Source organism: Acomys russatus, chromosome 32 (genome assembly GCF_903995435.1).
Source record: "Acomys russatus chromosome 32, mAcoRus1.1, whole genome shotgun sequence".
NCBI classification, from domain to species: Eukaryota; Metazoa; Chordata; class Mammalia; order Rodentia; family Muridae; genus Acomys; species Acomys russatus.
Genome location: NC_067168.1, coordinates 30,870,796 through 30,897,193, shown reverse-complemented (window position 1 = coordinate 30,897,193; position 26,398 = coordinate 30,870,796). Strand labels below are relative to the sequence as shown.

Sequence of the window (26,398 nt, the reverse complement as noted above, 5' to 3'; positions counted from 1 at the left end):
AGAAATCATGCACTGTGGAGTTTTTGTGTTTGAGGCAGAAAGAATAGGAATCATCTTTCATATCCAGGGGGAAGAGGTGTGTGTGTGTGTGTGTGTGTGTGTGTGTGTGTGTGTGTGTGTGCGCGCGCGCACGTTCTTCTATGCCTGTGTATACACACTTATATCTAGAGCCCAGAGTCACCCTCAAATGTCAGTTCTCAGGTGGTCCTCTTTGTCTTTTTGAGACAGGGTCTCTCGCTGGGAACTGGGGCTCACCTTTTGCCTAGACCAGTGTCCACCTCCTCGGTGCTATGACTATGGTACAAGCTCACTGTACCAATGGGATACTCTTTAACGCTTACTTCTGTTTATTTGCTGGAAGCCTGTTGAGGTCAACATTGGCAAGGGGTGGTCTCCTGGAAAATTCATTCATCAAACTGTCTTCCAAAAGACTTCCTAGAAATGGCTGCCAGCCTCACAGCCCAACATGCATGTATCGCCTTATGACAGTGTAGAACCTTCTAGTGAGTGAAATGCTTGCATCTCATCCAGAGCTCATTTTATAACTGGAGACTTCCGGGTGCTTTGCCCATCCTTTCTCTTCTTACCTCAGGACATTCGTTTACCCACATTACACTTCACCCACTTCTTAAAAAGAGTCCCAGGCCGGAGTGTGTGTATTGGCTTCCAGGACACACCAGGAACATGTGGCACTGAGGCAGCGTGTATCTGCAGTCTTAATGTGCTATGAGAAATAAGCTCGCATCAAATTCCTTAATCACCATTATTGTTGTCAGTGTCACTGGCTGCATCTTGCTGCGAGAGACATCAATGTCTGTAGATGATGAGGAGCCCCTGGGTAGAAATGTTTTCCTTCTGCTTGTGTTCCAGAGCTTCATAGAAACCTTGCCGTCGCTGTCGGGATTCCCCGGCCAGGATCTTTTTGGAATTTGGAGTAAGGTTTACGACCCTTTATTTTGTGAGGTAAAAGAACTTATAAAAGATTTATTCTCAATCTGATATTATGATTTGATACATATGTTGAATCTAATAACTTCACTTTCTCTTTTTAAAAATGTGCTGCTTATATGGCCTTTGATATTGATTTCCTTAGATAAGATTTCCTTAGATACGCTTGAAAATCTGTACTTTTCCCATTACTTATGGTTTTGACCCTTTAGAAAACTGAAAACAAATTTGCTTTCCTTCAAAACATTGCCACTCATTTATTTTTCAGTCACACTGGAATGCCAGGTTCCTTTCTGTCATTGGTTTTAATGAGGAGGAAAAAAGCAATGTTGTTTGGGGTTTTTTGTTTGTTTGTCTGGTTTTTTTTTTAAGACAGAGTTTCTCTGCTCAGCCTTGGCTGTCCTGGACTCACTGTGTAGACCAGCTGGGCCTCACACTCACAGTGATCCTCCTGCCTCTGCTCCCGAGGGCTGGGATTAAAGACGTGCACCACCACACCCGGCGCAATGTTGTTTTATATATAAAAGGGGGAGAAAATTTGCCAGCTTTCTGGATATTAAAATAGGCCAGACAGCTGTAAGCCAGGCTGTCAGACATGGCTTCAGAGAAAAGAACTCCCCTATGTGGTGTGTTTGAAATCATCTTCCTAGCTGGATAAAGCACTACTATTTCCACGATGTGATTGATGCTTTTCATTCACCAGGCTCCATCTTCTGGCCAAAAGGAGTACTTTTTTATTCCTGTCTCTTGGAGCAAAATTCTAACCACTGCATGCCTCATGCCCACTTGTGACATGAAGGTCATCATGAGTGTGGGGCGTAGGAATTGCCTTCCTACTTCTGTCTCCACGAGAGATGACACAGTTTACCCATCTCTGTAACAGTTCGGTGACCCAACCATGCATTCTCCCGTATTTTCTCTTTATCTTCAGCATTTGTTTAAGACTCCTTATTAGTGTCAGTGCCTTCTTTCTTTCTTTCTTTCTTTCTTCTTCTTTTTCTTTTTCTTCTTCTTCTTCTTCTTCTTCTTCTTCTTCTTCTTCTTCTTCTTCTTCTTTTTCTTCTTCTTCTTCTTCTTCTTCTTCTTCTTCTTCTTCTTCTTCTTCTTCTTCTTCCCCTCCTCCTCCTCCTCTCTCCTTTCCCCCCCCCCTTTTTCTTCTCCTCCTTTACTATGGTTTTCTATTTCTTCATTGGCTTGTCTTGGAGATGAAGGCCAGGGCACAGCCACGCTACCTGCAAGCTGTACCACTGAGCCACACACCAGTAACTTCATATGGTTTGACCTGAGCTGTTCTGTGATAAGACCGTGTTGCCTGGGGGCACTGTCACATCCCTGCATCTTCCTTCTGCATCCCTTTTCTTCACTCTGCTCCTCTCATAACCTCTCCTCTTCCTTTCTCTCTCTCTCCCTTCCCCCTCCCCCTGCCTCCCTCCTATTCTCCAACTTCCTAATAGGTAATAAGCATCTGCATGAGCATCTGTAGTTTTACTGCTCACAGCTCAGTCATACATGTAGCAAACATTTACCAGTACTCGCCATGCGAGAGGTACAGATGTTTCCCCAGCCAGTGAACTGGAAGTTTGTAGTATACCTGTTCCAGAAATACGTGGACTTTTATAACTGCCCTCTTAAACAAGTCCTTCTGATTTCTAGGAAACAGCACCTAACCCTCTGTGCTCTTTTCCCCTTTGTCCTGGAAACAGGCCACCAGGGGATGCCTCTCGCTGTCTTGCTCCCTCTGACTCACACGTAGCCAGCTTTCTTCTACAACCTAAGACCCCCTGGTATGGTGGTGTTGCCCACAGTGGGCTGGCCCCTCTCGAATCAATTCCCAATTAAGAAAATGCCCCCTACACCTACCTAAGGCCAATCTGAAAGGGGAAGTTCCTCAGTTGAGATCCCGTCTTCCTAGGTGACTCTAGTTTGTGTCTAGCTGAAAAAAACTAACCAACACAGCCTCCTTTGAAGGTTCGTGACACTATTTCTAACCATTTCATAAAGGGATGAGGGGCACCCTCACCTTGTGCCACCATTTACTGCAAATTCTGAATTATGCATTAACCCAGAGTTAAACCATAACACTATAGGTTTGGAGGGAAGAACAGATTAGTTTATCTAGACTTTCTATCTGAACACCATGACTGGTTCTCATAAGAAATGGCAAGCTCAGCAAGGCTGCCTAGGCTTAGTCATCCTAGTTGTAGGATGAAGGGGGAAATGGAGGTCAATGGAGGAACTCACAACTGTGTGCACACATTCTCCTCCTTTCTCCTTTCTGCAGGGTGTTCACAATTTAACCTTACCCTCCTGGGCCACCAAGGACACCATGACTACATTGAGGGAGTTATCAGAACTATCTCTGCTATCCCTTTATGGAATTCACAAGCAGAAAGAGAAATCTAGACTCCAAGGGGGTGAGTATTTTTTTTTTAAATAAGAATGTTGGGCTTGCGATCTGACAGTCTGGGTCTGGGCTTCAGCCCTACTACCCGCCCGCTGACTGGCTTTACAGGGGCCACTTTATCATCCTGCAGTTTCTATTCTGCAAAGTGGGTGCAGTAAGAACACTGTGCAAGAGACTGCAAATACTAAAACGAATGTATGTTTAAGAGACTTAGAACAAACAGCGCCTGGTACCCAACACGCTGTCCGTCAACACAACATTGCCATAAGAGATTGACATTGCCCATGCTGGGTGTTAATTTTTACTTCTGGACATGAAAGTTTGAGACTACATCCAAATGGTCCCTCCCATTCCTTCCAGATGGAATAACTGAGGATTTAAGTCTGAGTTCCCGGAGAGTGTATTGTGTCTGGTAGCTGGTAGGGTGGACCGCGCAAGCGTGAAGTTTGGCAAAAGCTTGGTATGTTTTGCAAATGTCTGACAAATATTGACAAATTTCTACAGCTTCCTCTGCCGGTATTGAAAGATATCTAGATATCCATCAGTGAGCCCACATCACAGTTGTAGTCTTTGACACCCTCCCATTGTGAAGGCAAAGCCGGGAAGGAGGATGCTGGGTCCTTAAAATCAGGATAGGGGAATAGAAGAAAGAAGCCAGGATGGATAGATACTGGGGCCTACAAGGACGGCAATGTAAGTAGGCCACACATGGGTTAGGGATGGTCAGGTTCAGACATGGTTCATGTTGTCATTAACAATGAGGGTAAACAAGAAAACGAGAGAGGGTGCACCTGTGTTAACTGTTGACACGGTGAAGCTCTCTCATGCTGGCGTGACATGCTCTAAATGTTTTGAGGGCAGTGGTATATTTAGATCAAGACTTTGGCCTACTAGTAGATGTCCACTGCTCGATCAAGACCATTAGAGAAGGCGCAGAGGCAAAGTGCCTTAGGAACCAGACCAGACTGGGAGGATATCCACTCAGGAACTGGACAACCAGGGAAAGCACTCAAATCGTCAACCAGAAGAGGAGGTGACCAAAGCTAGAAACGTAAGGTTACATGTCAGCTGTCACCAGAAGAACAGTGAAGGAGGTCTGAAATAAAGCCAGTCAGGAAAAAAACAAAAACAAAAACAAAAACAAATGAAATGAACGAAGCAGGTTGGGGCTGATGGCTCAGGACAGTGGTCATTAAGGATCTAAAGACATTTACTTAGCTTCTGTGGCAGACATCCTGACTGCACAGCACACAGAGGCAGACCTAATGGAAAGGTTCTAGTCTTTTCTCCACACTAATGGCAAAAGCGGCAAGTTCCAGCCTTCGAGGGAGGCAGTTCGCCACACCAGAAGGCAGTCTTAGATGGAACCTGGTGTGCCAGGATTGTTTTAGGCTTTTGTATAGTTTTTGCCTGTTGATAAATACCATGGTGGGGTGAATGCTGTGGACATGTGGACAGCTGTGCCCTTAGCCTTTGCCCACTGTGCCACACCTATTCCTTCCTGAGAATTTGCCCTGCTGTGCCAATCTCCAGACATTTATGGCAACCTTGTATGAACTGAGCATCATCATGCTTTCTGATGGCCACAAATGGAATATGGCACTTCTGCCTAGCCCTTCTGAAAGAAGAAAAATCAGTGTTCTTCCCAATAGAAAAGACATTGAAGTCAGAAGTCACAAAGGGATTGGTGGCTGATTGTCCAGCAATGAATACAAAGGAGGTTCTAATAAAGTTTTATTGAAACAGCCACACTCGGATATTCTGTTCTGCCTATAGCTGCATCTCTGGCACCACTCTAAAGTTGAGTAGCGGCAACAGACCTATGCCTCACAAAATCTAAAATATTTACTATCTGGCCTTGTACAGAAGAACAAAGTTTGCCAGTCTTGGCTGTATATAGCTTAGGAGTCAAGGATGTAGAGTTTGTGTCCTTTAATCAGCGATGTTTTGTCTGATTTATGTGGATTTAGGAAAGAATGGGCACAAGATACCTAGGAGCGAGCACCATGCTTCAGTGTGGGCTACACTGGCTTCAGAGCCTGGCTTTTCTGCTTACAGACCACATAATGTTGGACGTGTTTCCGAGTCTTGCCGAGCCTCGTTTCCCCAGATATACGAGAGTGTATTAGAACTCCAGGGCCTGAGGGTACTTAGGATAGTCAGAACAAGAGAAGGACTGCCCCAAAACTAAAGGGGGTGCTTCATCGTCAGGGCTACAGCCTGCCAGGAAGGCTCCTGCTAACTGGGAGCCAACTTCTCCTTGCAGATGGTTTTCCTGATTCTCAGAAACTTAGTGACTGGGGTTAGGGTTGCTGTGGCTTGAAGAACAAGATGAAATCCCTCAAGTGTCCCACGGGACAGCCTTCCCTGGGGCAGAGACATGGACCCATTCAAGATGCAGGATCCAGTTTCTTCCACTCACAGCCAGGAAACTCCAGCATCCACAGAAAGAAGAGGCCACCAGTCTTCTTTGTTAACTTATCAGTTCATATGTTTTAAATGTAACTATTTCGTGACCCTTTAACAGGGCGGGGACTGTGTCTGCTTCACTTAGCGTCGTTCCTGGTCCTGTCATAACTGCTTGGTGTGCATTTCTGAAAGTTCCACAGACTGGGATTATAGTCAGACTGTTGCCTTCAGTTATGCTCATTAAAAATATACGTCATCACCACTCATTCCTGAGCCAGACTTCATACACCAACAGGGGTTCAAAGACTCAAATCTCTTGAGACTCCTCAACAGAGAACATTGTGGGATCTCTAAGGCAATATGTCCTCAAAATAGACTCTTCCATTGCTATACTGCCCCCCCCCACCACCATCAACCCCACACCCAGCTTTCAGTGTCTACAGACAGAAAGATGTCATTTGTTTGTCTCCCTCGCTCAACACCCAAGGAAAAGAGTCCGGGTTTTGGATATAAAAGAAATGAAGATAGACACTGCAAATAGCAAACATAAATGCTATGTGAAAGCCAATGATGCTGGCTGACTCCATGTAGACAGACAAACAGACAGACAGACAGACAGACACACACACACACACATACACACACACACACACACACATACACACACACCATGGATAAGCTGAAGAAATGGTCCACAGGAGCCAATCCATGGTCTGTATATACAGATGGAGAGTTGCTTTCTCCCATGGCCTCCCACAGGTCTGACTACCAGAGAGTAGAAGCCAGAGGTGAAGATTCAAGTACCTGCCGTGCCATCGTCTCAGGTCAACTTTGGAAGAGATCTTTGACTAACAAAGAACTACCTTTATGCTCTGAAAGGCATGATAACTTCCTAACTGGAGCTTTAAAAATGAAAGCTGGGCTAGGAGAGGGTTCAAGGGCCCAGTCAGCACTCCTCTCTGAACTGGGTAAGGCATGTATGCCTCTGAGTTCGAGCTTCTACAAGACCTAAATCATACGGTCTGGCATGTAGCATGGTATAAGCTAAAATTAAGTCTTTATCTAGTCTGTCATCTCACAACAAATAGAAGCCTTGATTGTGATTAGACAAGAAGCCCTCAGACCATTATCTAAGCCTGTGTCTGATTTAACTCTGTTGTTTATCTTGTCACCTTTAAGGTGTCCTGGTCAGTGAAATCATCAAGAACATGAAGGCTGCAACTCATTCGCCGAAGTACAGGAAACTTGTCATGTATTCTGCAGTAAGTACCTCTGTGTTCATTTAACGTAGGCATGTTCAAGGGTCTGACCTCATCATCCTCCTGTCTATCCAAAGAATGGTAGAAACATGCACAAACATTCTAGCATTAAACACATCACTCTGCCCTTGAGGAATTTACAAATGCAACACTAATCCCAACAGCAAGAGAGACATACACACTAGACAATGCACCATGAAATCCACTAGAAGCAAGTGAGTATGCACCTTCAAAAAGGTAGCCAGCCTTCCTTCTGCTGCAGGGTATGGGAGAAAGATGCATCAGGCACCCTGAATTAGGCAGCACCCCTGAATCATTAAGAGAGAAAGGATAGTAAGTGCTTCTTCATTGGTGTATATAGCTCATAAAAAGGACTGCTAAAGCAGTGAACAGCTAGAAACATTTTGTGGAGACTCTGGTATGGGATTAACAGATAACTGGCCTACCTGGTACAGAACCATGTAGCTGCATATAACTTTTAAAATTTAAATGTATTATAATCACATAGAACAAAGTCTCAGGCTGGATGTGGTAGTTCATGCTTGTATCCTAGCACTTACCTGAAAGGCTGAAACAGGAAGATTGCTATGAGTCCAAGGCATGTCTGGACCGCATAGAGCAGTGTGGTTCTCAACCTGTGGGTCATGACCCTTTGGGGATGAACAACCCTTTTTACAGGGGTTGCATATCAGATATCCTGCATAAAATACATTTGCATTATAATGCATAAAAGGAGCAAAACTACAATTATGAAGTAGCAATGGAATAATTTAATAATTTTATGGTTGGGGGCCAAAACAACCTTCGGAACTATATTAAAGGGTTGCAGCACTAGAAAGATTGAGAATCGCTGGTGGAGAGTTCCAAGCTAGTCTGGGCTGTATAGTGAAACCCTGTATGAGAGAGAGAGAGAGAGAGAGAGAGAGAGAGAGAGAGAGAGAGAGAGAGAGAGAGAGAGAGAGGAGAGAGAGAAGAGAGAGGAGAGAAGAGAAGAGAGAAGAGAGGAGAGAGAGAGGAGGGAAAAAAGAAAAGGAAGAAGAGTAGAAAATATAAGGGCTTCACATGCACTGGCCACATATATACAGTTCATGCAGCCATGCAGCCATGCCGCCATGCAGCCGGCATCCCCTGGGCTGGACAGCATAGACAAGAAGCCATCTCATCATTGCCGTTTTGTTAGGCAGCCTTCAAACAATGTGGACTGTCTGAGCTCGAAGGATCTTAAAAGCCACGTCGTCCTTTATTGCAGCTATGGTATAATATGTGAAACACCTCCCCCAAAGGGTTCACTCAGAAAAGACAGGATAGGGAGGCAGGATGGGGACTGCATCCTCCTGTAGAGGACTGGGGACAGGGTATAGTATGGAAGCCTTGTGTATGTGGAGAAGTGAGGGTGCAGTGTAAACCCAGGCTGACAACAGGAGAGGAAAGGCTTAGCTGAGTTACAGGGGGGGGGAGGGGGCGGGGAAGCTGTGGTATGTCTGGAGAAGGGGGAAGAGGTACCTGGAGGAATGGGGGCGTTACTACCTGCCACCAGGGACTCCCAAGGGAAAAGGCTAGAGAAACCATCCATGGAGGAAGGTCAGGGGCGTGCCTCCGAGAGAGAAGTGGACCAGGGTTTAGACAATGCTGCCAGTTTTTAAAAGTTTCCAAATGGGATTCCAGTCCTAATTTGTGTGAATTCTAGGAAGCCTTAGTTAGCCCTGAATCCTCTTCTCTCACTAGATTGGATCTACCTTCTTTTGAATATGTATGCACTGACATACAGGGTAGGCATCCGTGTGTGTGTGTGTGTGTGTGTGTGTGTGTGTGTGTGTGTGTGTGTGTGTGTACAATACTGTGATTAAGCCCAGGGATTTGGGCCAGTCTACCAACGGAGGTAATCCCCAGAGCCAGACAGTTCAAGCGGTCTCCCATTTTATAGATATGGAAGATACAGGTTACCTAAGATTACATAGCAGATTCATGCCAAAAGTGGTACTAAAAGCCACTGTGAGGTAAATAACTATTTCATTAATCATTTATATTTTTTAATCTTACACTCTCCACTTCCTTACATCTTCAAGTTTCCTAGACATCCTTGGTCTCATAGACTATTCTTTAACTTTAAAATCAAAGACGTTGCCAATCTGTGGGAGATGTAACTTAGCGTATGTTCCAGACTTCTTAAATGTGTTAACTCACTATAGCATGCAGTAGGGAGGCTCTCTGCAAGCATAAAACTTAAAGTCAGAAGATTTGCTGCACATTTGTTCTTTTTGTGAAATCAAGCAAAGTGCCTAATTTCTCTGGCTATCAATCTATTCATCTTTTAAATGAAAACAATATATGAGTAAATCTTACTGCCCAGACATGCCAGAGAAACTCATTCCCCATTTACATGTTGCCATTGACAGTATGGAGGAACCAGGAACCATCATTGTATCTTACACATGGTGAAGCCTGCTGCTACGTAGGTTTAAATCTACTAACAGTAAAATTGTTTCCAATCTCTGTAGCACGACACTACTGTGTGTGGCCTGCAGATGGCGCTAGATGTTTATAATGGAATACTACCTCCCTATGCTTCCTGCCACATAATGGAATTGTACAGCGATGAGGGGTAAGTGTCTGCTTTGCTGTTATTTGTTTGGGTTTGAGGCAGGGTTCTACTATGCCCATCCTTCTCTGACCTCCTCTTGAATCTACTTCACTCGCCCTAACCTCCCTCGTACACACTCACACACACACATTTTTCCCAACTTCGTGTCTTCTATATGTTACCCTAAGAAGTGTAATATGTGGCCATATCTAGTGCCCATATATTCATGGGTGTGGCGCTGTCCACTGGAGAAGGGTCAGCCAGCCAGGACCACACCTTTAAAACAAACTAACTACTCCTCTTCTGCAAGCCATCAACCCTCTAGAACACCTCAACTAGGAGTCTCATTCTTGGCTTGTTTGTTTGTTCAGACACTGTCTCACTACCACAGCTGGCATCAGCCTTGAGCTCAGTTTGTAGCTTGAGCTGGTATGGATCCTCCCACCTCAGCCATCAAAGTGCTAGAGTTACAGGCATGTAGAGCTATGCCAGCCGGCTATTATTAGGTTTTGTTGGCTTAAGGCCCATTGTGTTTATCTATAATCAGTTTGGTTTTATACTCAGAGAGAAGAGATAGTAATAACAGGACTTCTGGCTCTTTTCAATTCCATAAGCCTTTTATTGGGAAATAGTATACACACAGTAGATGGTTTGAGAGAACCAGCCAAAGTGAAGGAAATTAATTTTTTTTTAATGAAGGCAATATAACGAGTACGCAGACATAGTAATTTTCCCTTGGAGGAAAAAGACTGTCTGGTACAAGACGCCAAGAGGGAAATAAAGATGCTTAATGCGTATGTAAAATATCTTTCAACTAAATAATCCGAGCCTGTCACGCAGCTCCTGGTGACTCATATCTGCCAGCTGATAGCCTTAAAAGCACAACAGTTGAGCAGCATTTACCCTCTAGTGGCTTGGTGTGACCTTCCACCAATGACTAGCTTGGCCTCTGAAAGAACACAGAAAAGTCAGGTGAGAGGTTTCAAATGTCCTGCTTTACCTGGAGCTGAGGGACTTCAGAAGCAGAGAGTCTCCCTCTAATACAGTTCTTCATGTTGTGGTCACCCCCAACCATAAAACTATTTTCATTGCTCCTTCATAACTAATTTTATTACTGTTATAAATCATAATGTAATTATCTGTGTTTCCCGATGGTCTTAGACAACGCCTATGAAAGGGTAGTTCGGCCATAAAAGGGTTGAGAACCACTGTCTTAGATGAAGCCTCTGACTTCTTGCTTAGGACCCTGTATGTAATTTTGAGAACTAAGAAATTTATAGGACAGTCCATTCCTTCAACACAAAAGTAAAGAAGGCTATACCAAGGATTAAGTCCTGTATTCAACAGGAACTAGGGAGTGCTCATAAAAATAACAACAAGAAGAAAAACCAGCTTGAGAGAAGTCTCTGCACTGAAGAGCACATCCTGCTCTTACAGAAGATCCAAGTTTGCTTCTCAGCACCACATCAGGCAGCCACAACTGCCTGTAACTGCAGCTCCAGGAGATCTGAGCCCTCTTCTTTTCTCCATGGGTAACCCCTGCCCCAATACACACACACACACACACACACACACACACACACACACACACACACAAAGCATACACTCATGGGCACATACACATGTGAAGATAAATAAGTCTTTAAAAAAAAAAAAAAAAAAAAAAGCCCAGTAGCTCCTCATTCTTATTCAAAGTCAGCTCTTCTAATCATCTTCTCTGATGAAGAAATGTGCTGTGCCTCATCATCTATGCTGTTTATCTAAGGAACCAGCCCTCCCAATTCCACTCCCCAACTCTGTCCCACTTGTCTCAATCTCCATCCCCTACACACACACACACACACACACACACACACACACACACACAAACAAACTGGCTGGAATTACTTCTTTCCCACCAGTTCTTCCTCTGGTCCTTAGGGATGTGTTACAGTTGGGTGGAAACTTAGCATTGCGGGAACTAACAGCTCCGCCCTCTTCCTGTTGCACAGGGGCCACTTTGTAGAGATGTACTATAGGAATGAGACCCAGCACGAGCCCTACCCACTCACACTGCCAGGCTGCACCCACAGCTGCCCTCTGGAGAAGTTTGTGGAGCTGTTGGACCCTGTGATCCCCCAGGACTGGTCCACGGAGTGTATGCGCACAAGCAATCACCAAGGTATTGAGGACATTTCTGGTTAGTGAGCCCCTCAGAGCTTGCCAGGAAACACAGAGTGCTTTCCCAAGCAACAAGAGTTTCCAGAAAGTTCTTTGGCCTTTGCCCCGAGCTTGGAAGGAAATGGGTTCAAGTTGATAAACTGTATATTTTAGGAACCTCTCACTTCAAGCAGCTCCTATCTCTCTGTCTGACCGTATTCCCACCTGCCATAATCCCTAACTTGGTTGGTCTTTCTTTCAGTGTTGCCGTAAAAAAAAAAACCAATTCCCAGTGTAATCAGGAGTAAGGTTAGGTCAAAGGTGTGGGGCTGCCGTGGGATCTGTGATTAGCACAAAGAACAGTATTGTTGAAGGTCTTGGAGGTTTTGCTTAAATGGGATGGAATAAGGCTGCACTGAAAATGCCTGGCGTAAAAGAGGTTTCAGACAAAGCCCACCAGTTAGTGTACAAGCACAAAAAAGAAGACACTTGCACCCAGGCTAATGGCAAAGGAATGTACCTGACAACAGTACTCATCTGCTCCTGCCTTCTCCCAAAGAAAAACACACGGGTGAGGAGACAGGGGAGACACCTGCAGGACGATTCCATGGCCAGCCTAGAATGATCGGATCTTATATACGTACGTTAAAGCACGCTGGGTAGCAGAACTGAAAATCAAGCTTTCTGGAAAGTTCCATATGTGGCATCCATCCAATAGCTCCTGGAAAGCCCTTTGTAGCCAATAAATAACCTGACAAGAGCAAGATATCTAGACATTGCATCTCCATGGTGAGAGTGCTCTACTGAGCATCTCCCGAAACTCCGGTGCTGCGAGATGCAGAATCTAAAGCTGGTTCACAAGAGGATCTGTGAGGATAGACACACACACACACACCACTGAAACAGAATGAGAGTATTCTAGATGACTCCAAGTCCAAGCCTTATTGAATATTGAGTGAGTGTGGCTGCAGAATCTTCTCAGAGAACAAATGGAACGTTCCAGGCTTTGATTCCAGCACCTTCAGAAGCCCTAAGCCAAGTGTCAGGTCTACTTCCACTGCTCCCTGTGCACGAGGAAGCTGCGTCTAGAAGATGCTCCTCTGAGGCTCCTTTGACTGGCCATGCAGCAGAACAGAGCTGCGTTTCCAAGGTGGATAAAGATGAGGTAGCTGCTGGAGGCAGCCTCCACTGAAAGCCAGAACCTAGACCATGACCACCTGCTCTTGGGCTGGTCGTGGAATGAATATCCCAAGACATGGATCGGCAAGCATCTTCGTGGTACTTTTCCCCCATGTAAATCCGTGCTGTTGGGGCCGTGCAGCATCTACACTCGTAACTGTTTTCCAGCAGTGAGGCAAGTGAAGAGAGCAGTGAATAAAAGCATTATTATTAGGAAGTTCAAACTTTGCAAAGCTTGGTTGTGTATATTTCATTAGAATAAAAGTCCTGCAGGCAGACATGAGGGCTCTCTTCTCACTTGAGGTGGGAGGGATGTTGTCCTAATATATCAGGAATGGCTGTGTTAATGTATTATAAAATTATCCAGCTGGCTTAAGTTGGGTAAGCAGGGGATAGCTGTGTCTCATCTACTCAAGATAGAACTTAGCAAGAAAGCATCCTTAGGAAGGTTACAATGTCTTACAGAAATGATACGTCGTACTCAGAGCAAGAACATGTTTTGTATGTATGGGTTATGATACAAACAAGAATTATAGGATATAAGAATTATAAGATAAAATACAAAGCAAGAATGTTGCCTGTTATGTCCTCAATACCTCAGAGTGCCAGTACAGGGCATTGCTTGGTGCTCAGGAAATATTGTCTCACAGGCGTAGAATGAGCTATCTTTCCTCCTGAGCCTCTCTGATATTGATTAGACACAATTACCCAACAGCCTAGGAGTCCTGTTCAGCCCACTCTGCACCTTATTTCCCAGGCAGTTTGCCTGATCTTGTTAAACCTACCTGCAGCGTGTTTGCAGAACCTCCCCGTCAAAGCAGCAGCCCTCACAATTCAATACCCAAGTGAGGAGAAATAGGACTAAGCATCAGACCATACCCACCAGAAGAAAATGCAGTGGCTACTGTGCTGCAGCATCCCATGCAGATCCAGGGGTGAAGTGTGTGTGTGTGTGTGTGTGTGTGTGTGTGTGTGTGTGTGTCTTCCTGGTACTGGCTTCCATAGCTTCTCTTTGGTAGCTTGACATTGGTTGGAGCTGCTCATCACAGAAATCCAGTGACATAAACCAAAAGGTTGCTTCAGATTCAAGTTGCCTGCACCCTGCTGGTTCTAAGTAGCAGAAAGCTTGGTAGGAGTCTGTGATACAAGATGGCCTCTGATAAAAATAGCCTTTATACATGAACTTGCTAATCAAAGGGGTAGATTCCAGTGTTCAATAAAGTGTCAATGGGTGATGCTAGAGGTGGCAGGCAAAAGCTGAGACATTCCTGATATGGGAAGTGACCACTGGGTTGGGTGATGACTTGCGTAAGATATATATATATATATATATATATATATATATAGAGAGAGAGAGAGAGAGAGTGCACATAGTATATGTAATATATATATATACTATATACAGCACAAGTTAAATGTGGAGGGGGTAAGGGTTGGATGTCCATTTAATGGGACCACCAAATTTAGTACAGAATTTAGCAAATAAAAAGTATAGGAGTCCAAGATCAATTTGACAAACATTTCTAACAGTTGAATTATCTCAATTGGGGGTGTGTGTGTCAGGAAATGAAATACAGACCACATGTTCTAAGAAAGCCAATATATAAAGCAAGATGAAAATTCTATATATGTATCCTATGTGTGTGAGGTGCTGGCAACCGTGCAGTTGATGTTTTCAGTCTGAATAGTTGACCCTCCAGATTCAACCTGACTTCCTCATGGAGCTCTAAGCTAGTTGGTCGGTAATGGGAGACAGAAGCTATGGATGAGTCTCAAATTCAGTTGTTTGTAAAGGCCCAGTCACAGGCAAACCCACATGCCAACCGATCTGTGTCCTTTAGCGTTTATTTTGTATAGTCATTGTTAAGAGCCCCTGATCCACAGTGCCCCTCCCAGCAAGGCCAACTGATTAAAACCCCCTTTTCTCCCCCTGTTGCCATTGTCTTTAGTTTCCCAGGACATATCCATCATTAAAGGTCTTGGTACTTGCAGCATTACTTGGTATGTAGCAATCTAACCCCATGCCTACTCCTGCCCTCCGTGGAGGCAGCCGTGGCATGTGTGACAATGATCTAGCCTATGCCCTGCCCACCAAACCAACACCCAACCCGGGGTACAGGCAAGACAAGCAGGGAAGGAGTTAAGAGACATTGCCCTAGACGTACAGTAGCGCCATACTGAAGGACACATAGGCAACACTGAGGACACACCGCAGAATCAGTTAACTGAGTCTAGCGGGTCCAAGAGGTCTCTCCAATGGGGTAATGTTTAAACCCGAGGGAGAAAAGGGACCAGCCAGGTGAATGGAGCTGAGCGGGAAGGAAAATGTCCTCGGTAAAGGGAGAGCTAAACCATAGAGGTCAGGAAACTTAAGACAACACGGAGCATTTTAGGAAGAGGTTGATGTGATGCGGGATGCTCCCTAGATTGAGCTGAGCTGTCCTGGTCACTGAAAAGTTTTGGCCAGAGGACCGATGCTGCCCTTGGCTTCTTGTTTTAGGAAGATCGCGTCTTCAGAGGAAGTCTGGGTTGAGTAGGAAAGAGGCTGACGGCATAGAGGAATTAAGAGGATACTATAGTGACCAAGGCCCAGAATGAGGAAAAGAGAGGGTTTGGGGTGTAATCTGGGTGGTAGAGTGCTGGTGTAGCATGCTGGGATATGTGGGTTTGATTCCCAGCACTGCAAAAGAACTGGGTGTGATGGTGCATGCCTGTAACCCCAGTACTTGGGAGATGGGGGCAGGACTTCAAATCCATCCTTGGCTATATGTCCAGCTGAAGAGAGATTGTGTCAGGACATTTCCTTTCTATGTGATGGAGCCTCTTTTCAGCCTTTGCTTGCACCAGACCCCTTTGCAATAAGAAAGACTAGACCACTGTCATTTTTCAGCTTCTAGAACATACCTGCCAAATTTCTAAAGTCGTCTGTAGTTCAGTTGAGCGTATAATTTTAAAGCTGTAAGGCTTCCCAGGAGGGTTGGGGTGGTGGCGCATGCCTGGAATGTCAGTGCGTGGAGGCAGGATGATGTTGGGTTCAAGGCAGGAAGTGTACCTCATTGGAAGAGTGCTTGGCTAGCATGTGTACAGACGGCCCTGGACGCAATACTCAAGATGGGAGGGTAAGGAGAGAAAAGGGGGGGCTCTTTCTGGAGGGGGGTTGTTGTTATTTGGTTTGGTTGGTTCGTTTTTTGTTATTTTTTCCTCTTAATCCCCTTGTCCAGGTTCCTTTTTAAAATTATAATTTATTCATATTACATCCTGAATGTTATCCCCTTGCTTGCATCTTCCCATTCCCACCCTCCCTTCCTCTTCTGCCCTATTCCCCTCCCCTAAATCTCTGACAGAAAGGGGACCTCCTCCCCCACCATATGACCACAGTCTATCAGGTCTCATCTGGATAGCCTTCTTCCCCTTCCTGAGTGTCGCCAGGCCTCCCCACCAAGGGGAAGTGATCAAATCAGGGGCCTCAGAGTTCATGTCAGAGGTAGTCCCTGCTCTCCCCACAACCACGGAGAATGAGCTGTCCTTTGACTAAATCTAAACCGGGGTCCATGTTTACTACCTGCATTGTCCTTAGTTGGTACAGCAGTGTGTACAGGGCCCCCTGGATCCAGATTCACCAGCCTTGATGGTCTCCTTGTGGGGCTCCTGGACCTTCTGGGTCCTCCCACCCCACCCCCTCATTCTTCCATACCACTGTCACCCAGAGTTCAGCGAGTCCCAGCATCTGTCCCAATCCCCCACTGGGTGCAGTCTCTCAGAGGACATATATGTTGGGCTAATAGTGAGGTAACCCAGACCCTTGTCCAGATTCTACCAACTCTAAATAATCACATCTCAAGATTGTGTAACTACTGTCCTCATCCCACGCGTGCCACCAGCCTCTGTCTCCTACATATGCAACCCTTATTGCCACCTCCAAGTGAAGAATTATAGACCTGTTTGGTTGTTTGGTTTTACTGGCTCCCTCTTAGTCACATCTATCCACAGAAGAGCTCATCTCATTCCCTCTTGACAATAAAGGTCATTTCCTCCTAGAGTCTGTTATCAGCCTTTTTTTTTTTTTTTTTTTTTTTTTTTTTTTTTTTTTGTAGTGGTAGTGGTGTGCACCTCCAGTCACACCACAAACCCACAAGATTATCTTAACCTCATCATCCCCTTGACTAGAGATTTAGTCTGTCACCAACATCTTTGGTTGGGTTCAGGGTAGAAGCCAAGAAAACTCACTTCAGACACAGCAGCTTCAAATGAAAGCTTTATTTTCTGAGCTCAGGGAGGCGGCCAGTTCAGGATCCGAACCACATCCTTGAGGGGGAGTTGTATTGCATATTTAAAGGGATAAAACTGCAATTAGGTCATGAGGGGGTGGTAGATGGTGGAACTAGGTCAAGTTATTTTGCTAACAAGCAGTTCTAGCTAACCTTGAAAGTGTGCCTGGCAGTTGGGGACAGTTGGGCTTATGGTTAGGGGATTTTTTTTTTTTTTTGCTGATTAATAAGGGTATGCTGATCATAAACATAGTTTATGGTCAATCTGACCCGGTGGAGAGTCTTTTACATCAGCAACGAGCTGAGATGATGCGGCTGGTGCAGCTGAAATAAAAATATTTATAGTTATGCTACCCAAAAGGAGCAGGCCTCCATACTTCCAACTCAACCACAGGATTGATCAGCATCCTAGTCCCCTCATCTGTGTCCCCACATCGCCAACTCCATCTCGGAGCCACTGGTAGCTTGTCTGAGATATTCCAATAGCTCCCTATCAAACCTACCATGTCTCCACCATCATGGCATTACCCGTTGACTTTCTTAAACACAGACTAGAGCATATCGCTTCCAAGCATCATGATGGCTGGTCGTTTTCATGTACTTCAGAACAAGACTAAACCAGAAACCTGAAAAATGAGCCCCAGTATGCACATCTTCTTACCCCCACACCCACTCCTGTGCCCCACTCATATAAAACCGCTCTTTGTGTCCCAGACATACTCCGTGCAACAATTCCCGACTGACAGAAAAACCCTATTCCTCTTACAGGGCATCTTAAATTTCACAGGCTTTCCACTTTTTTTTCCCCCTCTTTGCAAATTCAATATACTCTGTTGATTGCAATTTTTCTCTGTTTGAATGGCATCAGTGACACCTCCATTTCAGTATGTGTCACAATACCACATAATTGTCTATCTGGTTCCCCCACTACATGCTGGGATTCTTGGGAACAGAGCTTACAGGGTCTCAGCACCTCCCATGGCCTGCCTGGTACAGGATGTGTCCACTCGCTGCATCAAGTGTTGGGGATGCTTGTTTCATGGGACTGCACTGGTTGCATAGCCAAAATTAATAGGTTAATTAAAAACTAATTTCTAAATTCAGAAAATTAACCATGAAAAATAAATTTGCCTTTTCAGGGACTTGAGAGCTTGGTGAGGAGTTTAAAGTCCTTCTATTTCAGCATTACAAGGGATAAGAATATAGCCCTCTATCATCATTCAAGCCCCATGAAAACAGATTTGTTTTTAGGCATCTAAGATATATGGAGAGGGAGAGAGAGAGAGAGAGAGAGAGAGAGAGAGAGAGAGAGAGAGAGAGAGAGAGACGGACAGACGGATGGAGGGAGGGAGGGAGGGAGAGAGACAGACAGACAGACAGATAGACAGACAGACGGAGGGAGGGAGGGAGAGACAGACAGACAGAGACAGACAGGTGGATGGAGGGAGAGAGACAGAGAGAGAGAGAGAGGTGCAAATCATTAGTATCTATCTCTCTGCCTTATTTCCATCTAGCCTCTTCTTTCCTTCTTCAATTTTACTTGGTTTTCTCCAGCTTTATCCTGGCTCCGTCTACAGTTCTAATAAACTGTTAGAATATAACTTTCCTGCTGAGTGGTGGTGGTGCACGCCTGTAACCCCAGCACTTGGGAGGCAGAGGCAGGTGGATCTCTGTGAGTTTGAGGCCATCCTGGTCTACAAAGAGAGTTCCAGGACAACCAAGGCTACACAGGGAAACCCTGTCTCGAAAAAACAAACAAAAAATAAATAAATAAAAGAAGAAGAAAGAAAGAAAAGAAAGAAAGAGAGAAAGAAAGAATATAACTTACCTAAAATTAGATTTTTTTTTTAATGGCACTAAGAAGTATCCTGATCATGAGAAAACTCCTGGACTAAAAGTTGACAGTTTAAGAGTTCTAAGTCATTATTTTTTGGTGGCTTTGGGGGGGGGGGGTGTTTTGTGTTTGAGACATAGTACCTCAGGCTAGCCTCAAGTTCCCTGTGTGACTAAGGAATGTCCTCGATCTTCTGACCCTCCTGGCCCCACCTCCTGATGTATGGGATTATGGGTGCATCTCTACCTGCACCAGTCTGCAGTACTGGGACTCAAACCCAGGCCTCACCTCATGCTCTGCAAGCACTCTACCAACTGGACCATGCCTTTGGTCCGTAGGTCACTCACTTTAGTATTAATACTTATTAGCACCTATGTCCCAGGTACTGATACATGATCCATAAATGCAAAGTTCTTGTGTCCAGAAATATATAGCCAACCAGAAGAAATAGGAGACAAATGATAAATAACAAATGGAATGTGTTTTGAAAGGTTCAGATGACAGGTGCTTGTTGGTGGAAGGGAGAAGAAGATGAGGTATGAATTAAACTTTGAAATGGGAAGACTTAAGCAATGGCAGTAGAGCGCCCCATCTGGGGGCTCTGCAGGAGAAGGATTCCAGCAATGCCAAAAGCTGAAGCAATAGCCCCGAGCAGGGATGCTCAGGGATGCTTGCAGAAGAGCTGGAAGGATGGTATGGCTGGAAGGCGGTCATCATCAGGACCTCGACTTCTGCTCTGCTGGATAGAAGCATCCATAGCAGACGTCACCTGAAGGATTCGAATGATAAGATTTGGCTTGTAAACCTTTGGCTGCCGTGTTTAAAACAGATTGGGAAGCAAACCTCATTTTTCCCCCTCAGCCAATGGAAGGGAGTTTTCATCATCCAAGGAGAGGGGTAGCTGTGAGAAACCGATCTGTGTGGAGGAGGCTTGGGGCTTCACTTCTGAGCTTAAGATTGAAATACCTGTTAGATGCCCAGGGGAATTCACAGCCCCTCTTATCCAGGAGCACAGGTGCCGAGATCCCAGCAGATGCTTGAAGCAGCATGTGGTGCTTTTCCCCCGTACATAGAGACCTAGTTTAACTCACAAACTCGGCAAAGTCAGAGATGAACAACTGACGAGAAAATACAAGATTGAAGATGTAGGTCAACGGCTAGAACACTTACCTGCCTAGCACACCCGAGTCCCTAGGTTCAAGCCCCAGGACCTCATAAAAGCCAGTGCAGTAATGCCCTCCTGTGATCTCAGTACATGGAAGACGGAGGCAGGAGGATCAGAAGTTCAAGATCTTCCTTGGGTGCAACATAGCAAGTTCCCACCCACCTGAGCCACATGAGACCTGGTCTAAAAACAAAGCAAGAACAATTGTTTAAATATACTGCAATGAAGAGTATTTAAATGGGTCCTCCCCCCAGCCTCTGTCTCTCGTATATTTTCACCCTTCACTCAAGGAAAATACATTACAGCTTCTTCTCTTCATGAATCCAGTTTCCAGAATTATTACTTCTGTATCTTTAACCATTATTGAATAATAGAAGAGTTACTGGAACACAGGCACGTGACATACATGACAAGAGCCTGGTAACCAAGGTGCTACGGTGTGATTAGTGGTGGGCAGGACATACAGCATAGACCTGATGGACAAAGGATGGCTTACATCACATCCCAGGTGGGATGGAGCGGGACAGCATGAGGTATCATCCATCATCCTTCTCAGAGAGGTGCAGCCCTTAAAATTCACGAGTATTTTCATTTCTGAAAATATCCACTTAATAGTCATACAATGGTTGACCACCACGGGTAACTGACAGAAGGTGAATTCACAGATAAGGGAGACTACAACATGCCAAGTACATGCTGGATGTGAGTCAAGCTTAAGCAAAAGTCATAGCTGGGAGGAGGGAGTAAATTTGGAAGTCATGAGCATGTGGATGGATTTGAAATCATGAGACCGATAAGATCCTGTATTTCTAGGACAATAAAATTATCTGCTGAGCCTTAACCAAATGACCTCTGCTTCTTCCTTTCCTCCCTCTGCAACGAGTTAGGCTAAGTCAGTGATGCTCGTCTGTGGTCTTGAAGCATTAGCATTCTGTAGATGAGCCGGAGGGACCAGAGATGTTCTCTTCCCATTGCCAATAAGTCAGCCCGTGCTTCTACAACAAAAAGATGTGTGGCTGGGTGGGATGGCACACGCCTTTAGTCCCACCACTTGGTTGCAATGGTAGGCAGCTCTCTGTGTTTGAAGCCAGCCTGGTCCACAGAGTGAGGTCCAGAACAGCCAGAGCTACACAGAGAAACCCTTTCTCAGATTTAAAAAAAAAAAAGAAAATAAAAAATAAGGGGCAACAACAAAAGTGCAGGCTGGTATAGTGATATGTCCGCTGTGGTGAACAACGTGTGGAGGGGAGAGACTTTCTAAAGAATTTCTTTTTTTTCGTTTGAAATACGACCTCGGGCTGGAGAGATGGCTCAGAGGTTAAGAAATATGACCTCATGCATCTCTTCGTGGCTGCTTATCACTATCAAGGGGTCTTTGTCAATAATTACACATTCATACTACTACCTGCTTATGCAGAAACGATGATCCCCAAAGTCAAACTATGATCAGATTCTCCATAAAACATGGTTTTTGAAAAAAATCAATTTTAAAAATGGGATGATACCACTCCTCTTAGTCAGTTGCTTGAATTATTCAAATTTTCCTCTGAACTTGTAAGTAGATTCAGTTGATAAGTTAACCATATAAATATGCATGAAACTCACTGAGGAAGCTGAGGCATATAGGATTGCAAGTTGGTGTCCAGTCCATGGCGGGGGGGGGGGGGGGGAGGAGGGAGGGAGGCAGGAAAGAAGTCATCATTATTAGAAGATCTTGGAGGCACTTTGTCAGTTTCCTTCCCTTTGCAGTGGAGAGCTGAGGTCACATGTCAAAGGTCATGCTGAAACTTGAGCCTAGGTTACCTCCTGACTCCTAGTCCTGTGTTCTATCCGCCACACTCTACTAAGTCCAAGGCTGCTTCAGAGACTCATCTAGAATTTAAAATTAAGTCAGAAAAGCTGGACATGATGGCGTGTCCATGACATCCCAACATTTGGGAGGTGGAGGCAGGAGGATCAAGACTTCAAGCTAACTCATCTTTGGCTTCATAGCAAGTTCAAGGCCCCTCTGGGCTATGTGAAACCCTGTCTCATAAAACAAAACTGCAGAAGACAAAGACGGTAAAAGTTAAATAATCTATATTGCTATACATGAAACAGAGCACCCTTTTAATTTTTAAATTAAGGCCAAAGAGTCAACAATAATGTGTGATTTCATCTTCTTTAGGGTTTTGGGTTTTTTTTGTTTTTGTTTTTTGTTTTGTTTTGTTTTGTTTTTTTCTGTTGCTATGATCTTCACGTGTTCTTAACATACTCATTTCACATCCGGGTGTTTCTCATTCTCACAGTGCTGAGGGTCATCCTTGCCATCACGTTTTGCCTGGTATCCAGTGTCCTAGTGATACTTCTGTTTGTCCTCATCCGCCATGGGCCCTGCTGGCAGAGAGACGAGTATCGAAACATCTGAGCAGACCGTCACAGACCGCCAGTGGCAACGTCTCTCGGTGACGCAGCACCTGAAGGACGGTGGGCGTTGTCCTGCCCGCACCCTCCCTTTACAACCTGCCTAGACTTGGTGTGGGCTCACTGCCACGGGGAGAACGCAGAGTGGGCAGGTGAGCTATGTCTTCTCACTGCCGAGCTGTGGTGTGGGCGGCTCCCTGGGCTAAGACGGGGCTCTTGTGCAAGGGATGGCTCTGTTTTCTCACACAGAGGTCCTGAGGGAAATACGAAGCCAAATTCCAACCCACCTTGTGCCTACAAAGAGGACAGAGAGAGAAAGTGGGACAAAGACATAGATTAGACCACACTAGGTAATCCAGAATGTTAGACTAGTAGAGTGCCCACAGAAAAATGACTTTAGTTATTCAGTAAGCTTCTCTCTCTCCCTCTCTCTCTCTCTCTCTCTCTCTCTCTCTCTCTCTCTCTCTCCTCTCCTCTCCCCTCCTCGTCTCTCTCTCTCTCTCCCCTCTCTCTCTCCTCTCTCTCCTCTCTCTCTCTCTCTCTCTCTTTCTCTCTTTCTTCTCCCTCCCTCTCCCTCTCTCTTTCTTTGAAAAGCAACTCAAAACCCAGTGCTTCATGACTGGATGAATTGTATGTGTACATCACACACGTATCAATATCACTCATACACACACACACACACACACACACACACACACACACACACATCCATAGTCAAAACATCTTTAGGTGCGGTGTCTGATTCTCAGAAACTGTAATATCATTCCCTTTAAGTATAGCTCAAGCCATTTTCTCCCAACTTCCATACAGAGAAATAACTGAAAACCCCATGAAATAAATTCAATTTACCCCCCCCCACTGCCTTATTTTTATACAGTTGGTATTACCTTCACTTTAAAATTATGATCTCTTACACTTATAAGGGCTGTTCATGGCCACTATGAAATGATGGGTTTATTTATTTATTTATTTATTTTCTGGAATGCTGGAATGCAGCCCCTGAGCCTCATGCATGCTAGGAGAATGCTCTACCAATGAACTACACCCTTAGTCCTTGCTGGCTTTTCTAAGTGTCAACATAGAAAGGAAAATACAGTGTGGGGATGACAACCTGCCTTAAATCATAATTTCCTATTCTAAAGTAGAAAACCCTAGACAAGATGAATATAGAAGTCACATATAGATTTCAATTTTTTTGTGTGTGTGAACAATTTTATTCCACTTTCACTACATATAAGCCATGGCCCAATCAAGCACCTCCTTGGCTGGCACCATTCGTGAAGTCATTACTTTACATAATTATAATCTGCTGTGGACACACAAGCATTCAGTTGGTATACATTTCTCATTCTGAGTAAATCTCATTCCTCAGTAGGTTGCCCTCCTTCCTCTCAAGGTATACTTGGTGGGAGGAGTCACAGAAGGGTCTCTGTCCTCTCTCCATGCTCATATGCTTTTCTGAAGACAGGCAAAGACATTTGGGCTGTGGCTCCCAAGGCCATATTTAGAATTCATCTTGCAGGACTGTCTAGATGTGGGATGCTGGGACCTCTGACACCCAGCACAGAAATCTGTTCTCTACTCAGATCCCTACCCCATCCCTGGAGATGCACATGTCCTCCTGTTAAACACCAGTCACTCACCTCTATAACCTGTGCTTTTAATATCATTCTCAGCGAGCCAAAGTCACCAAAACTAAAACCAGAAGAGCTTTCTTCTCTCCCTCCCTCTCTCTCTTCTTCTTCTTCCTCTCTGTCTCTGTGTCTGTCTGTCTGTCTCTCTCTCATATATGTGTGTTTATGTGAGTATGCATGTGGTGTGTGCACACATGTGTGTGCTGTTTTCTCACACATGCTCAGAGAACAAAGGAGGATGCCACATGTCCTGCTCGATTAGTCTCCTCCTTCTCCTTCTTATGACCTTGAAACAATAGCTCTCATTGAACCTGGAGCTAGCTATTCTGGCATCCAGGAAGCCCCAGTGGTCCTTCTGGCTTGTCCCCATCAACACTGGGGTTACTGGAATACATGGGCCACACTCAGCTTTTTATATAGGTGCTTGGGACTTGAACTCGGGTCCTCACTCTAGTATAGCAAGGGCTCTTACCCATCAACCCACCTGCCCAATCCCCAGTACCTATCATGTCTGATTACTGTACAGAAAGCTCTCAGGCTCAACATCACTGTTTCCTTTACTTTCTTCTGTTGGTAAATACTACAGCCAGTTTCCACACAACATGGCAGAAGGAAGAAACCCAAGTGACCGATGATCCATAGGAATAAAGCAAAGAGAGCAAGTGAACTGTGGGGCTGCTCAGGAAATAGTCTATAAAAACGCAGCTTCAACAACAGGGGGTGTGAACTCCCAATGCTGACAATTGCTTGGCAGGTAGGACAGATGTGACCATTTCGGTTGCCATGGTGATAGTGTTGAAAGACCATCACTAGAGCTGGTATCTCCTCTGTTCTGATGTATGCTCCTTGCACTTGAGAGGCCTTTGTGTAGAATTCACATGAAGCAATCATTATCACGTTAATAATAATTACATAAAAATACTAGTGATAACACATACAGGAAGGTACTGAGAGAGAGATAAGTTGGTTATCCCTAGCTTTAATGGAATAGCACAGAGAATTAAGGGAATATTATTGTGGGGGGAAAACTACTGCTTAAGAAATGGCATACATAGCTGGGCATGGTGGTGCACACCTTTAATCCCAGCACTTGGGAGGCAGAGGCAGGAGGTTTGCTGTGAGTTCAAGGCCAGCCTGGTCTACAAAGCGAGTCCAGGACAGCCAGGGCTACACAGAGAAACCTTATCTCAAAAAAAACAAAAACAAAAACAAAAACAAAACAAAACAAGAAATGGCATATATTAGGCTCCAACTGGCATTCACTTGGGAGCTTTTTATACTAAGTCTAGCATTTCTTCCCTGAATTTGCTTGTGTTTCCTATTTTCTCAACTCCCGGCCCTTTTCTCTCTTGTTCTAGTATTGTTAGCAGTGACTCCTCATAGTCAGGGATGTTTCTTTTTTTTTTAAGATTTATTTCTTTATTGTATATGAGTGCTTTATCTGCAGAAGAGGGCATCAGATCACATTATAGATGGTTGTGAGCCACCATGTGGTTGCTGGGAATTGAACTCATGGCCCCTGGAAGAGCAAGTGGCGGTCTTAACCACTGAGCCATCTCTAGCCCCAGGGATACTTCTTAAATGAATGCCAAATTATAACTGTTTTCTCTTGTTAAAAAAAACCCTGTACAAAAACCTACTTGAGCAATAATTCACAGAAAATATTGGTGCCTTAGATTAGAGCTAAGAGACACATACAAGTCACATGTGTGGTCTTAAATGTTCTGCAGCCACATTTGTAAAAGTAAACTTTTTTTTAAATGAAATAAATTCCACTGTGAAATGTATTTAACACAATGCATACAAAACAGCATTTCAACAAAAAGTGTTTATGGAATATTTTTAAAGGAGTTTTTTTATACTAAATATTTAAAATGTGATGTGTTGTTTGTTTCACCCCAAGTTGGAGCAGCCACCTTTGAGGACTCGGTAGTCACAAGTGGCTTAGTGGCTCCCATACTGAATAGTTCTGGCCTTGGCCGTTAGATGACAGTCTTATTAAAGCACAGACAATACATTCTTTATTTGTAAAATAAACTTGGTGTATTGGGAAGAAATAGACATCATCATTAGGACTGGAACATAGCTCGCTGTTGAAGGGCTTGCCCAGCATGGACAAAGCCTGAGCTCTACCCCGGTACCACAATAAAGTATAAGGAAACAAACACAGTGAAT

The 26,398-nt window shown here is 44.6% G+C and overlaps 1 protein-coding gene across 1 annotated transcript in view; it reads left to right on the top strand.

Annotated features, from left to right (window-relative positions):
* The window catches only part of Acp3 (acid phosphatase 3), a 42,951-nt gene extending 19,895 nt beyond the window's left edge, over positions 1-23,056 (top strand). Inside the window, exons 6-11 of the mRNA XM_051140199.1 lie at positions 871-963; positions 3,230-3,362; positions 6,941-7,023; positions 9,519-9,622; positions 11,593-11,762; positions 22,475-23,056. Coding sequence (XP_050996156.1) covers positions 871-963; positions 3,230-3,362; positions 6,941-7,023; positions 9,519-9,622; positions 11,593-11,762; positions 22,475-22,593 — 702 coding nt within the window. The 3' untranslated portion in view covers positions 22,594-23,056. The remainder of the gene's footprint in view (positions 1-870; positions 964-3,229; positions 3,363-6,940; positions 7,024-9,518; positions 9,623-11,592; positions 11,763-22,474) is intronic.
* The last annotated feature ends 3,342 nt before the right edge of the window (positions 23,057-26,398 follow it).